The sequence below is a fragment of the Cinclus cinclus genome, chromosome 1 (assembly GCF_963662255.1).
Source record: "Cinclus cinclus chromosome 1, bCinCin1.1, whole genome shotgun sequence".
In the NCBI taxonomy this organism is placed as follows: Eukaryota; Metazoa; Chordata; class Aves; order Passeriformes; family Cinclidae; genus Cinclus; species Cinclus cinclus.
Window position 1 is genome coordinate 144,095,984 of NC_085046.1, and position 15,779 is coordinate 144,111,762.

The window sequence follows — 15,779 nt, forward strand, 5'->3', positions numbered from 1 at the left end:
TTGCTAAAAGAAATCTTTTCTTGTTCTTCAAAAAAAAAAAAGCAAAACAAAAAACCAAACCAAACCAAACCAACCAACCCCCCCCTCCAACTGAAAACACAAATCGCTAAGATTCAGTCTGGAAAAGATAGACCTGGCAGATTTAGTAATGCAGGCAGAAAATCTCTGGAGAGGATGTAATGGTTAATTCTCCATTACTTAAAATTTGTGTCTATTTTTAGGTATCTTTCTAACTAAGTGCCACAAACTGTCACCCTAGTTGTAGACCCTGAAGTTTTCTAACCTAAGTCATGCAACAGCTCATAGTGGATGTTTTTAAAAGAGAGAACCATTGACAATATGAAAAATAGACATTTTCACATGGCTAAAATCACTCTGTTCCTCTAAAATAATGAAATCATCAGTCCTTAAAAGGAAGAAAAAATCCAGTGCAGTGAGTCTGTTACACAAGTCAAGGTGTGACTGCAGGGTCACTGCTCCTGACTAATTCAGATCCCCTCTGAATGTAGCACTGGTGATGACTTTTCCTCTCTGTGACTCAAGTAAGTTTGGGGTATTAACATGAAACAGTTCAATACCAAATTAATCTTCATTTCTACTTAGCTGGAGACTTTCAGCTTCCCTCTCTTAGCAAAGTTGCTCACAACTGTAAGAGGAATGGCATGATTTTTGTTGTAAAAGACCCATGGAGTCCAGTCCTGGTTTCTTGCCCCTAGTTCAAAACCTGAACTTTGTGAAGTTCTGTGGAATACAGAAGGCCAGTTCATCACTCAGTCAGATGTTTTCTTCAGCAAGGGGGATGGCAAAAGAACCAACAAAACCCAACAACCTTGGTAATGGTGGTAGCACATCAGTTTTTTTTAGCTTGTCCTTTGTGAGATAACTCATGCTTGAGGCTTACACTTCCTAGGGAAGGATTTACCCTGCAAAAGAAAAGATGTTTTTGCATCAATGTAGAGTCCTGAATTGTCACAGTTACTCTGTGTTGTCGTGCATTATACAACAATTATGAAATCAGATTTAGTCACTGCTATTCCCTGCCTGTTTGCTCAAGGAAGGATGCAACCAGCCTTGTCTGTGGTGTGTTTGGGGTCTTGAGTTTTCATAACTGGACAAGAGTGTCAACACCAGGACTTTCAGATTGATTGTATGGATCCCAGACCTCAGCTCAGGTCTGATGTTGAGTGCTGTGGTCAAACTGTCTTTCTATGAGAGGGAGAGAAAGGAAACTTTGGCCATCTTTGACAGATTTCTCAGTAGAAAAAAGAAATGTTAATGAAATGACAGGTCATGACTTTTGCATCTGTGTGGGTCAATGATCTCAAGGGCAAGACCTGCTCACTAGGAATAGCAAAGGAACAGCTGACTCTGCTCTGTCCTCACCCTACAATTATATGGAGAGAGTAGCACCAACCTGTTGTTTAGGACTCAGTGGCCACAGCAGCCTTCTGCTTTTAAAACACATTGAACTTCTGAAAGGAACTAAAATAATTAAAGGCCCATTCTGTCCCAATCTTTCTTTTTTGTCTTCTATGTGCAAAATTGAGAGTTCTCAGATATTTTTATCTGTTTGTGTATGAGAAAAGAATGTTTGTGGTATTTTTTTTAAATACGGTTTGAGACAAAGGACAATCCTTGAGGAATAGCAGAGTTAGTACATATGTGTATATGCATGTTCATGCAAGTGCAGGAATGTTAAATGTATATATGGGAATATACATATATGTAATATACATGATTATACTTACATGTATGCAGATATTTGTGTATATATATGCCTATGAAATCGAGTGAAATCTTATTATGTAGAAGTTACATTACATTAAAACTGCTCATAGAATTTAATATAATTCTGTCCACCAAATCAAATTAAGATGATCAAATTAACCTCCATTTCCTTTCCAAGAAGTTAGTAGTGGTTGTGCCCATTCAAGAACTTGTGTGCAAGCATTACAACCCATGCCCTTTAATGTAATTAGAGCTGTTCAGAAACCTTTTATTTAAATGAATTTAAACCTTAAAACCTGGATAAAGCTGCTCTGGATTTGCCTATTTCTTTACTAAATACCTTTGTAAACCAATTCATATCTGACCTCTGAACATGGGATTGGACCTTAAAGTCGAAGGCCTTTGAATATTCAATTTATTCTCAGTTGATGCAAAGTTGATGCAAAGGAAGATGTCACTTGTTCATTGAGGAACTCCCCAGTGCTTTTAACTTTATATGAATTTCCTCTGAAATTTTTACTGCTCCTTCTAGTAATATTATTTTTTTTTGTGGATCATTTTACAGAGTATGTGGATGCATGGCAACCCTTAAATGCGTCATCTGTTCTCATGGATTCATCCATCTCCAGCTTTGAAATTGTACATGTTAGCAGAGATATATCCGATGACTTCTCCACTGCCAGAGATTTTTGCCTATCTGGTGAGAAATGGTCACTCACAGCTTTACAGAAAATACTGACTTGTGAGCCTGAAAACCAAGAACAGCTTTCCAACTTCTGACACAGATACACTGATTTTACTTGTTTATAAAAGCTATCCCAGTGTTTCCTAATCTGAGGGAGGGGTTCTGAAATAGTTTAGCTAAAGAGAGATGCAATAGATATAAAATGCTGTATAGTAATTAGGTAATTTTGACACCTCTTAGGCACAGACATCTCTTACTTCTCCAGGCATTGTACAGCTGGCAGAATATTATAGCAAATAATTAAAGCAATAATGTCTTGTTTTTCTAAAGAGCCGCTGCCATTTTCTAAACCCACCTGCCATTACCTAAAGCAATCTGTGGCAGTGGTGTGTGAGGGAGGCTTAGCTGAGAGCTGGGAGGATTAAGCTGTAGTAACAGCAGAATTGCTCTAACCTACAGCCTGACTAGACAGAAAAGAGTCCTTTAGTTTCACATGACTGGGAAATCCTCAATGTCACGGAGTGGTAAAAATAAGGGAGAGTTTCCACTTACTCATTGGGAACTGTTGAAATTCAGATGAAATTATCAGCACTTCACTAGATGATGTATTTCTCCTTCTAAAACCTGTGATAATAGTTCTTTTGCTGCATTAATCCCTCTCAAAGCAAATATAACCTTCTGTCCTTTATCTATTTGGAGAATATTCTGGGCATTTGAGGACTTTTCTGTCCCATTACTCTGAATTACATGATATCCTTGTTGCTTCACCTGCTGTAAAACCTTTCGTTCAAGAACAGTGTAAGAGCTGTCATGCAAAATACTGTGAGAACACATTTTTTACATGCTCTTTGTCTTCATGCTTCACCTCACAGCTTGTTCAAAGAACCAGTCATGTACAGTGGTTACACTGGAAATCCAGCCTTCAGCCATAAGGTGCATTTTCTACCCTGATACACAGATATGCAGACATGGCCTGCAAGGGCACAGCTGCTGGGTTTTACTCAAAGAACCAGCCACCTATATCTACAGGAGACAAGGTAAGAACAGGTTAAAGCTGTGGAGGAAGGGCCTCAACTGTGATGGCCTGTGCACAATTCTTGTGAATGCAGGACTGAGGAATTCCTCACTCATAAAGCAATGTGGATGTCTCCTAGACACTTGTCCATGGCTGTTTCAGAGGAGTTACAGCCAAGAGGATGGGAAAAATGTCCCCAAATACTGTTTTAAAAATGCATGAAATCGTAGTGTTGCCCTCTGGTGCTGAAGCAGGTGTTTCAGAGGAAGTCTAGTTTATGAAAGATGTTTTGAAAGTGCAGAATAGTAAAAACAAACAGCAACAGTAATGCAAGTCCAGCTCTTAGCTTTTCATCTGCAGAAGATGCTTTGATATGCTTTTCATTTTAAACTTGAATAACACTAAGAGTGTTGAAAAGCCACTGTCAATTGAAAGTATTAAGGAAAATCTCTAGAGAAAACAAAAAGCCAAACAGATATCCCTGCTCTCTAAACAGGATGAAATAATATTTTAAAGAAGTGAAAAGTATTTAAGAGAAAAAGAAGTTGTGTAGACAGATTAGATAAGTAAAAATTCTGGTTTTTTGTATGTTTGGAAGTATGTTTTGTTACATACTTATTCAAAAACATAAGTTTTGTTTGGCTTATTCACCTTGATTTCTAAAGAGACTGCTTTCTTCTTGTGAAATACTGGTTATTTATTAAAGCTAATTAGAACCCAGGTAACAATAAGGGGGAAGGGGAGAAAATTTTCCTTTTCACTGAAATTCTGTGACATCAATGAGAACGTTCTAGTTTGAAACTCAATGAGAGAAAAAAAAAGTTTATCATTGCCAAGTAAAACAAAATCACAAACTGAGACATAAAAGTAGACTTGTGTGTTTATTGTTCATTGCAGGTTTGGTTTTAGTCCTATGACTTTGAATTTTGTTCCTGCCTATCAAATACATTTTCTTAGGGGAAAATAGCAGGAGGTGTCGCTTAGCTGGGTTTTAATGAACTATTTGATAGGACAACAGTAAACAGTAAATTTATCTGTTTCATTTAAAGAAGTGGACAATTAACAGTTTAAAACTATGGGAAATGGGACTAATTTTAATTCCTGAAATGGTCCTAACTGGAAAAACCAAATTCTTTTTCCTCTGCTCCCCCTCTGATAGATTTACTCCTGCCCATTTCTGAATCGGATTCAACCCCAACGGTGTACATCCCATCCCACGGATATCTGAAGGGCAAATCCCAGGTGATCCACATTGGCTCAGAATGGAAAAACATCAGCCAGTTCCTGGGGATCCCTTATGCTGCCCCTCCCCTTGGAGAGAGGCGCTTCAGCCCCCCAGAGCCCTTTGCTGGGGTGGAGACCTGGAATGCCACAGTGGCTCGGTAAGAAACCCCCGTGGTCACCTGCAGGAGTGCTTGTCCAGCCAGGGGGGTGGCAGCTGCTGCAGTGATGACAGCAATATTCATGTCCTTTCTTGCAAAGCAACCTACAGAGTACAGGTAGATACAAGTCTGAGACTTTGATTAGCAAAGAGAATAATTTCTCTGTCTACATGTTAAAGTATGCAAGCACTTCAAGAGAAAAGGCAAATTCCTGTACACTTCATTGTCTTGAATGTCTGCATAACTCCCCCACAAACTGTCTGCTGTCAGTCCATTTTTGTCCTGAATAATACTTGTGCAGGTATTTATTATATTTACAAAAATAATTTTTTCTCCTGCTGAGCCATAAATTTGTACTCATTTAATCCAAGAAGGGCACTTGAACACTGATGTAACCAGAAGCTGTGGGCCTCTTACAGAAATTCTCTGCTTAGTAGTGTCCAGGAGATCAGGCCGAAGAACCCAGAAAATCAATCTCTTCTGTTCAAAAACTATTAAAAGGCAAATACTTGGAAAAAAACCAAACTCCTTTTCAAGGAGTGGAAAATATATTTGGCCTTTGGTGATCCTGTCCTTGAGGATGCACCTGAGCTGTGGAGGTGTGAAGCCACAGCCTGGAGTACATTGCAGGGATCTGGTGGGATGTGGCTTTTTTGTTTCCTTAGGTGTACAGTGGTGTTGGTTTGGCACACACAGCTCTTGGTGTCTGAGCCACAGTGTGCTGTCTTGTAGGGCTTAGTTAGACACACCTGCCTCTGTGATCTGCCCTTGAAGACCTGGGGTTTCAATGAGCAGCCTGGCTGAGGTTTTCAAAGGAATTTGGGGAGCATGGTTACTGTCTTTTGAATCCACACTGCTTACTTAGTCCAACGAAAAATTTAGCCATTATCTTCTATTATTCATTTAAGGTTTTAAAAAGCCATTATTTGAGTTTACATTTGGGGAATTGCACAGACCTCACTTTATGTATAGAAAGTGTTGATTTTTTTTAGGATTCTATATATTCTATGTTGATGTTGCTAAATAGTTATGTACAAAAAAATCACATTAGCACAGTGCCATTACTGATGGAAGAGAAATATTTATTTATCAGCTTGGACTTGATGAAAGACTTGTAAAACTTAAGAAACCCAAACCAACCCAACCAAAAACACCAGCCAGCTATTGGAGTCTCCAGCTCCTAGAAGAGCTATGGACTTGCTTCAGCAGGTGGCAGCCTTTCTCCTGGGAGCTGGAGAAAAAAGCCATGATCACAAGTGATGATCCCTGCCGTCCTGTGATTAATAGTGTAATGTCTGTTGTCCTGGCAGGTTCTCTACCTGGGAATTTGTATTTTTTTCTGCCAAAAATGTCTTTAAAAGTTTTTTTTTGTTTGAGAGATGATGTGCTTCACTCTGTCAGTATGGAAGTTGTTGAGTGACATCACTATCCTAGGAATCTCCCCCTTATGGAAAAAAAAAAAAGTAGAATTCCATCAGGTCTGGTCCTTTTTCATGTAGTTTTCTAATAATTTCTTCACACCTTTAGGACAAAATTTTACAAGGGCATTAAAAATGATAATTTAGAAATAATTCTCTCAGCTATTACCTTATTTTCCGAAGCCTCTTTTGGCTTCTTCGCTAATAAATTGTGAGTTTTTTCCATAACTCGTTGTTTGGTATGGATAAAGCTGTGAAAGAGAAGGAACTGGCTTCAAAGTAGTTTATCACTGAACAGTAAAAATCATCCACCTGATTCAAGCTTGATATGCTTGAGGAGATGAAACTTATTCAGATGAGGGCCAGAAAATAATTTTCTCTACATGGCTGGCTGCTGAATTCTTATTGAAAGGGTACTTTTAGCATTAATTGACACTGTTAATGGTCTGCTATGATGCTTAGAACACAGAGATTTTTAAAATGCATTAAAATTTCAAAGTTTCTAGGTTTTTCCACAGACCATTAGAAAGTAAATTAAACATAATGAAATGTAGCCCACAGACTACAAGGAAATAAATAAAAATGTAGGTAGTCCACAGATTAGAAATTTAAATAAATAACCAGCTTTTCAACAAAAGAGTGGATTTTATAGGGGAGATTGTGCCTGTGAGCCCCAGTCCTGCTCCCTTTACAGCTGGTGCTAATTTTGTGTAGTTTACGTAAAGTTTGGGTTTTTTAAAAACATATTTTCAAGTTTTAAGCTTTTTAAAATGAGGCAGAGTTTTTGAGGAGGGGTTTTAGGCACACAAATACAATGTATTGTGTGTATGTATACAAACCCACATAACTGTTGCTAGCTTATAGGTGGGCACAGTTTTAAATAAGATCAAGATTTACAGATTTAAAGATTTTATTAACCTAATGCATCAAAATATAAGGAAGTAGCAGCAGTGGGAGAAGAGTGCAAGCCTTTTTTATTGGAACTTTCTAAATCTGTGTCTCTAGGGCAGCGTGTTGGCAGCCAGGAGATGGAGAGGCCCCGTCACAGTCTGTCAGTGAGGATTGTCTGTATCTGCACATCTTTGTTCCTGCCACCACTGTAAGTAAGAGGGGTAATTAAAATAGAATTTCTTTTGTAGCTGCAGATTGTCTCTTTCCAAAGTTCTTTTAATTGACATGGATGGCTGTTTTTCCTGAGATGTTCACAAAGCCTGCAAAGTTAAATTAGGATCTCTGTTGTCTTTACTGGTACAAGAATATTCCCTACAGACTTTGTGTGAGCAGTGTTGGGTGACTAGGAGGACAGCATACTAAAAAGCTCGAAATAAGATAGAGACAAAGAGGGAAACAAAACACAAGAAGAAGGTGACAGCAAAGGAGAAATTAAGGACAGAGATGGCAGTGTTCCTGCAAGCAGACCATCTGTCCAGGAGACAATAATGCAATACAATACATCAACATTTACCACCAGACAGGGAGCTGCTGATAGTTTTTTTTCACCTTCATCTTTACTGTTCCCCTGTTGACACCTGTGGGAGGCCTGTTGGGAAATGAGAGTAGCAGGCAATGCTAGATTTGTGGCCAGCTCACAGAGCTTAAAAATAGATGTTTCAAAAATGACTGGATCACTGGTACAATGTGAGGAATTGTGATTTGAAAGTTCTTGATTTTCTCATTCTAAATAGATATAAAAGAAAACTGTAAATTAAAGCCAAGCTAAAATGATTGGCCGACCCCTGGGGGGCAGAGGATGAAGATGCTGAATAACATGTGAATCCCATTGAAGAGTGGGCCCAGAGACAAGAACTTTTTCTTTCCACAGTACTGGCAATTTTCAGAAGGCAGTGGTAGTTGTAATAGAAATTTATGAGTCTGTCATACTGCATGTCTGTAAAGAGCTGGTTTAGCAATCTGACAGCAGCACAGAGTCCCTTGCAGGTCCATTTAAATCATCAGAGAGACCAGCAGTCTGTCTTCTCCCTGCAGCATGAGGCTGTCATTTTGCCTTGAGTGCAGTCACCACTTATTGAAAACATCAGGTCGCTGTCCCAGGCAGTTTGCCATCTATGCTTAAGAGCTGCTTTCAAGATAGTTCATTTGAAAGCATTGTATTTTCCACCAGACTAAATAGGCTTGTCTCTTCTCCTTGTCAGTGCTGTGAACTGAATCTCTCCTGTCTTTTGTAGCTGTGTAAGGTAGAAGTTGGTCCAATCAAGAAAATCAGTTTCACACGAGTAAGTCTAGCCCAGGAGAGAGCTAAATTTTCTGGTTTTGCAGAAGTAACTGGGAACAGAAGGCATTGCATTTTCCTCTCTTTTTGTGGCAAGCTCTATCTTTTACTCACATGCAGAGATATACATTTTCAGCCTGTGGAAAGTTAAATTAACTAGTAAACATGGAATATAAAATCTCCCAGAGAGCAGCAAATGCAGAGGTCATTCAGGAGCATTTTAAGCCTCAAAAAGAACACAGTGCAGTGACTGCTGCCTGCCACCAAAGGATTCTCAAAGCGCCAACCAGTGAGGAAAGTGAATGACATAATTTTTCTTCTATAGCTACATGTACTACAGTTAACTGGCACTTCTGACTTTTTTCCACCTATAATCATCACCACCTGTCACACTAGCTCAGCAAAGCTGTGCTTTGCCTTTATTTAGAAAGGGTTCAATTGTAAGATCAAGACTTAAAAATCTCCATTTAATAGTAATAGAAACCCTCTCTTTTCTTGCTCCATTTCCTGCATATTCCCATCCTTAGTGCACTGTCCCCAGTGCACTCAATTCTTTACAGATCAATACTGTACAGTTGTAAAAGCACTGAAAGTTGCCTGTCTTGTTTGAGTTTAGATCCATCCCTGTCAAGTAGCTCATCAAGTGTTTTACAGAAGGATGAGCAGGGAGGTTGGACCAGATGGCCCCAACAGTGCTCCCTTCCAAGGTTAACCATTCTGTCATTCTGTGATGGAGAATATGCTTGTGAATATTATGAAGCTTCTCAGACTTGCAGCTGACTTGAAGTGTCCTGGTGGCTGCTGAACTTCGTTACCCCATGAAGGTTTGCACATGGGACCTAAGCCCCTGCAGCCATGAGACCATGGTGGAGCTCCTGGGCTTCCCGTTGCTTGGTGCAGAAAAATAAATGGGAATGCTATATCCAGACACTTGGCTCTGTGCACAGTCCCAGTGCTAAATCTTCCCCTGAATTACTCCATATCTGTTGCAGCTGTTGTAAATGGCTTTGGTTTGCCATTTTCAAATTTGACTGCCCATCTTTGCCCTTCATAAGCTTTTTATTGTGTAAAGTCACTCAGAATTATATAATATGCAATTTAAAGGGAAGCTGGGGGTCATGGTGCTATGGAGAATGTGGACATGTGGGAAATGCTTAGTATGAGCCTCAAGCTTAACCATGCTGAGCTGAGGGGTTGAAGCAGGCTCAGTGTAATTTTTAATAGCATTTTAGCTGACACAACTCATTGTGGTTGTATTTCAGAATGAATTTCCGTGTGAAAACATATGATTTCATTTTTTTTCTTCACCCCCATCTCTCTCTGCATTGCAAGCAGTGCAGAAATGGGAACCAGGGACAAGACACTGCACGTTAGGTGGTTTCAATTCAAGAGAAGTTAATGAGAAAAAAACAACTGTCTCAGGGCTTGAAATGTCTTGTGCTTTCTTGGCAACATTGTTATGTTCACAAGAAGCCCCTGAACTGATTTATCAGAGAGATAAGTAGGAGTGCACACAATTTTTTGCAAACTAAGGGCACTTGAGGGTAGTTTTCCTGCTAACCTGTAATTTTTCAGAATGCTGCAGCCATCTCTGCTCTGCTCCTTCTCCCATACAGCCATTTGTGGTTTTGCTGGAGACATTCTTTGCCAGAACAGATGGGACTGCTCTGTTTAGCTAAGCTCCATCCAGAAATTAACAGCAACAGAGCCCCCTGCCCTCTAGGTTCAGGGAAAAAGAACCCCACATGTACTTGGATGCTGCTACAGGAAAAGAAAAAAAATAAAGCAAAGGCAGAAAACCAAACCAACTTTCCCCCTCATGTTCAGTGAAAGATGTTCCTTTTGAGTGTCTGTAACCTGCTGGTAAGTGCTGAGGTGTCCTGGGGCTGTTCTGCCCTTTTCCTGTTCATGCAGCAGCATCCTGGCTGCAGCCTCACTGTGTGTGCAGAGAGAGTCCATACCTGGTGCTGCTTTGGGAAAAAGCTTCTGTTTCTGTGCAAAGTCAGGTTGCTCTGCCAGGAGTGTTAATATGGGTGCAGACTGGGACTCCTTGCCATCCCAGGAATGCTGCTGGGCTCTTTTGGGGCACAGTCCATCTGTACTTTGTGAGATGTGAGTCTCTCCTCTGCAGAGATGAAGGTCTCTCTGCAGGATCCATCTATGTATCTGGTAGAGGAAAATTTCCATGGGGATTAAAGGAGTGTTATCAATATCAAGTGACATTTTTAAGACTAGGCAGTGTTTGAGTGCTGAAGACTTGAGAGCAGTAAGCAGCTGTGCACAACTATGAGTTAGTCTTACTTAAGATGGAGCAGGCCAACAGGCCTTTTCCTTCTCCCATTTCCCACATGAACTTTTCCTGCATGTTTGTGTAAAGCAGATGTGCTCTAGCAAAGACAAGCACACCACATGCTCAGTGGCCAAGGCAGCAGGAGCTGGCCTAGAGGAGATTTTGGCTGGTGGAATGTGGTGCTGCTTCTGATAGTGTCCTCTATACTGTACAGGTCATTGCAGACAATTTGTGGACACCTGTGGACAACATCCTTTCAATTCCAGACAGATAGGCAGATATTCCGTCTTTATGGTCACTCTTAAAGAGCTATAAATGGCTGAGATAATGTTCATGAAGAAGTTGCTTGTGTTCTCATCGGTGATCTACCAAAGCAGTTGGCAACAGGAATATTAATCTGGTCGTTGTCATGACAGGTCAAAAACATGTCGGTGTTGCTGTTCTTCCACAATGGAGGGAGTTACAAGGCTGAGCAGGGAAAGACAGCCCTGGATGGATCATACCTGGCTGCCATCGGTAACAGCATCGTCGTGACGGCAAACTACCGGGTCGGTGTCTTTGGCTTCCTGAGCACTGGTAAGTCATAGATTTCCAGAGAAAAGATAATTATGCATTGTCTAACTCTTCTCTTTCTGATTTTTAATTTTTAAAGTTATTTTTTAACTTGAGTAACCTATACCTGTCACAGATTTTTCTTTTTCCTTTTAATTATTGTGGGAAAAAATGTCCAAGAAGTAGTGGAAACTTGATCTGAAGAGAAAGGGGAGAGGTTGGGGGAACAGGGACAGCAACAAACCAAACTCAATATATAGCAAAGCACTGGCTAGACTTGTGCTTGCAGATGAGATTCTGGATATTGAGTTTTGCAGACACATGTGAAGATAGGTTAGTATCAAAATTCCTGCTAATTGAAGTGGCCTACAATTGTGGGTTGAGTTTTCAATGATTCCAACTTCCAACCTGTTCCATCCATTAAATATTGCTGATGCTCTCTTGTGCCCATGTCAGAGTGGGAAAGAGGCAGAGACAGATAACTGCAGGCTCATGGTAAGAAGGGTGTGAGAGGATGGAAAGTGTGGCACAAAGGTAATTGGTTGGTTCCTTGACAATTCAGCCTGACATCTCTGAAGGACTTGCCCCATTTAATCTGAATCTGTACTGTCCTGGATGTGACTGAATATACTCTGTGTTGCAGCCCTTTCCCATGTTCCAGGCTAAAGGATTTTTGCTCTCTTATTGCCTCCTAATACCTATTGCCATTAAAATTTATACAAATTCCCATTATAAACAAGATTTTGTCTCATATAAAGAGGTATAAAAACACACATCCAGTCTCCCTAAATCTTTGGGGTAGTGACATCTGGTCTTAGGGGTATTTTTTTCATTTTGCCTTTTCTTAGCCTTGCCTTTTTTTAAGCAAGTAGAGAACACTTTTCTTTCTACCATCTTTTACTTCTTCCTGGGGCAGGGGAATTTAAGGTAGAGAGCCATTGAGAGAAAATGCAACAGCTGCAAGTGAAGCTCTGTCTCTTTCAGAGTCTGGTGGCAATCCTTGGTCTCTTTAGTGGGCATTTTAATACATTTTTAAATTTTAGGATGTCATATTTGCCATGTTTGCAAATATCTGACCCACATACTTCACCTCATGATCCTTTTGAGTGTTCACTGCTAGTGATTTTGGGTGGATTTTGCCTAGTTTGAGGTTACAGCTGCAGTTTTTGGTTATTTTTCCCTTCTCTGCTGCTTCATTCAAAGCTCACTCACAGCACAGTCTCTTTCATTCCTGTAAATAGAGAGCTGTCACTACAAGATCCTTACTTATTTAGATAAGAATTGGTTATGGGTGTATCTGGAGAAAGAAAAAATCTGTTTTCATCAGAGCAAACCCAATATTTATGAAAGTGATACCATCATTTCATTTTGTCTGGAACCAAATGAAATGTGGATGTGTGCTCTGGGAGCTTCCAGTACACAGCACTGCCCACATGTTACTCACCAGCTTCCTTCAGTCCTGTGAAACTCACCTAGGTTTCTTCTAAGTGGAAAATGCTGGTTGGGCTGAATATTATGCTGCAGTATTTATATGGTGATGCATAATTTAGGGATAAGAAAAATTATTTGGTCTCTGTTTCACAGGGTTCTGCCCGCATGTCCGAAAAAAGTCAATACGTGGGCTTGGTGTGCATGGTTGGTGTTCCTGGAAACCTTCATACAGAAGTGGTTCATTACAGGCAGGGACTTTTTGGGGACCTTCTCCAGATCCTCTGTACTGTGGAGCTGTGGTCAGGGAAAAGTTCAGTCTTTCCTGGCCTCTTCCTCTTTGGGAAGTCCATGGTGTGTATTTGGGAAAATTATGCAGTTCTAGACTCACAAAATATCTTAAGGGGAAAGGGATTCACAGGAATCACTGAAGTCTAGCCCTTGACCCTGCACAGGACAACCCAGGAATCCCACCATATGCCTGATAATGCTGTTCAAACACACCTTGAACTCTGTCAGGCTTGGTGCTATGACAACAAAGGGGTGATTATTTAAATCATTCACCATTAACATTCCAGTCTCCTGCTCTTGCTCCTTTGGAACTTTTGCCATTGGTTTCAAAGGGAATAGGAGTTCACCCTTAGGACTTCACAGCAGGACTTGTAGAAGGCCCTACAGTTAGAAATGAAAGTCATGAACTTGTGAGTAATGTTAGTTTGATTGTCCAACTAAGTAAAGGGCTGAATTCTCTCAAGTTGACTTGTTATAAATTACAAAGCTAGAAAGGAAGGAGTTAAATAGATTTTTAGGGAATCAAAGGGTAGTAGAAACAGATTTCCTTTTGTTTGGATGGAGTTTTTATTAGTTCTACAGATCTGATCTCTCAGTGGCCAGGCTTTTGCAAAAAGTGAAAGAACTCTCTTCTAAACGTAAAATATGTTTAATTAAATTTACTATCACCTATAAATGTTGCGAAAAGTGATGCACATTCTTACTAGCATCTTCACTTCTTCCTTTGCATTCAGAAAAATTAAGGTGAATTGCCAGTGGGATGGATGGCAAGAGTATGGAGAAGACAGTCATGTTTTTAGGTTTTATTCTTTTAAGATTCCATGAAGTCATATAAACCAGAAGATTTTTCATGCTTTTATTTAGCACTATTGTTCTTCTTCTGTTTAGTAATAACAGAAGGAAGCACACAAGGACTCTGGTTTCTTTTCAGCTTCCTGTGGTCCTCAGGAATGTGATCTTTTCCTACAAAAAGACAGTGGAAAAGATTCCTGGTAGACATGTTTCTTTCAGTCTAACTCTTATGAATGTCCATGCATGCATCTGTTCTCCAGTGTGGTACATTTCACAACCCAGTTGTGGTTTTTGCCAAGGAAAAAGGAATTGTTTATATTTCCCTCTTAGGTCTTTTTGTTTAGTATTGTGAAAGCAAGGCAGATTGTATGGCTAAACAGTCACATGGATCTGCACATAAAAATTTCTTCACCAAAGGGATTGTAAATAATTGGAACAGGCTGCCCAGGGCAGTGGTGGAGTCACCATCCCTGGAAATATTAAAAACCATGTAGCTGTGGCACTTGGGGTCATGGTTTAGTGGTGAACTTGGCAGTGCAGGGTTAACAGCTGGGCTCAGTGTTCTTAAGGGTCTCTTCCAGCCTGACTGATTCTATGATTTCACTTTTTTTGGAGTGGTCTCAATGGGGATGAAGCATGCCCTTAAAATAAGATTTCCTTTTTAAATAGTTGGTTTATTGCTGGATTGACAACTCTGGGAACTGGTCATGGCGCGCAGAACAAACTTAAAAAAAAACAAACAAACCAAAAAATCACAAAACCAAAAAAGCCAAGTAGGGAAAATATTTCCTCCATTGCTTCACTGGTGGGACTTGGACTGATCATCTGAAACAAAGGCTATAGGTCATAGTTTTTTGGTCCATTCAGTTTCTGGCTGCCCTACTGAAAGGCTATTCCTAACAATGGCTGTTGTAGTGTGGGCATCTCTAAGCCCTGCAAGGTTACCATTAATCTGTTCTTCTCTATGCTTATTCTGCTGTGTAAACTGGTGTGTTTGATACCTCAGTAAATCACTACAGCAGTGTAAAGGATGCACACTTTAACTGCTCTTTGTCCAAGACCTGCCCACGAACTGGAATCTTTTTATTCCAATCTCTGTTAATTTTAATTCACTAGTTTCTGAACCTACGCTTATTTTAAACTTGTCCTACTTGGTCTTGGCAATGGAAGAAACAAATAGTTTCAGCTGTTTTTCTATTCATGGCTTTTTATCCTGTGGGTTTTTGTTTTTTTCCAGGTTTTAAATGTGAAGAATTTTAAAACTTTTAAAATGAATGGCTCATTGTGGATTAAAAAGAGGTAGACAGTGAATAATAATTTTCTATTCCTTTTTTACAAACCATGGAGGAATTACTTATTTCTACTTTTGTTGACATAAAATCAAGCTTACCTACATGGTTGCATCATTAGATGCTTTAAGCATTAGTTTCTTATTAATCAAAGTATCAGGTTACCACTTTTTGGTGTTGAAAAGGAGGTGGTCATACTTAGGCATGAGGAGCACATGATTGTTTGTTTTTATATTTACAATACATATATATCAGATTTCTATTGGATAGACATGGGATAGTCTCAAAGAATATAGAAAAAAATATATATTTTGCAATAATATCTGTAAGAGCATAAAGAAACTCAAGATGTTGTGATTTATTATGATTAATCAGTCAGAGCAAGTGAAAGAGGTCTGTCGGAAGGAAACATGCACGCAGGTGTACTCCAGGGAAACAGTAATTCTTATAGATCCCTTCCAACTTGAGAACTTGGCAAACACACTTTTTTTTTTTTTTTTGCTTGTTTTTAATTCATTTTACGATCAAGCTACTTATGTAGAAAAAGAATCTTATGGCTAAATCTATGGATACATGAGCCTGGATTAATCTCCTGCCATGATGTGCCCTAATGAAGCTTAGAAGTTCAGATGTTATTTTTCTATCACTGGGACAAAGCAGCACCCCCAGGGCTGCCCTG

The 15,779-nt window shown here is 39.7% G+C and overlaps 1 protein-coding gene across 1 annotated transcript in view; it reads left to right on the top strand.

The window, feature by feature from the left end:
* The window catches only part of TG (thyroglobulin), a 145,648-nt gene that overhangs the window by 66,275 nt on the left and 63,594 nt on the right, over window positions 1-15,779 (top strand). The window contains exons 36-40 of the mRNA XM_062504085.1: window positions 2,294-2,428; window positions 3,286-3,450; window positions 4,588-4,810; window positions 7,234-7,327; window positions 11,165-11,324. Coding sequence (XP_062360069.1) covers window positions 2,294-2,428; window positions 3,286-3,450; window positions 4,588-4,810; window positions 7,234-7,327; window positions 11,165-11,324 — 777 coding nt within the window. The remainder of the gene's footprint in view (window positions 1-2,293; window positions 2,429-3,285; window positions 3,451-4,587; window positions 4,811-7,233; window positions 7,328-11,164; window positions 11,325-15,779) is intronic.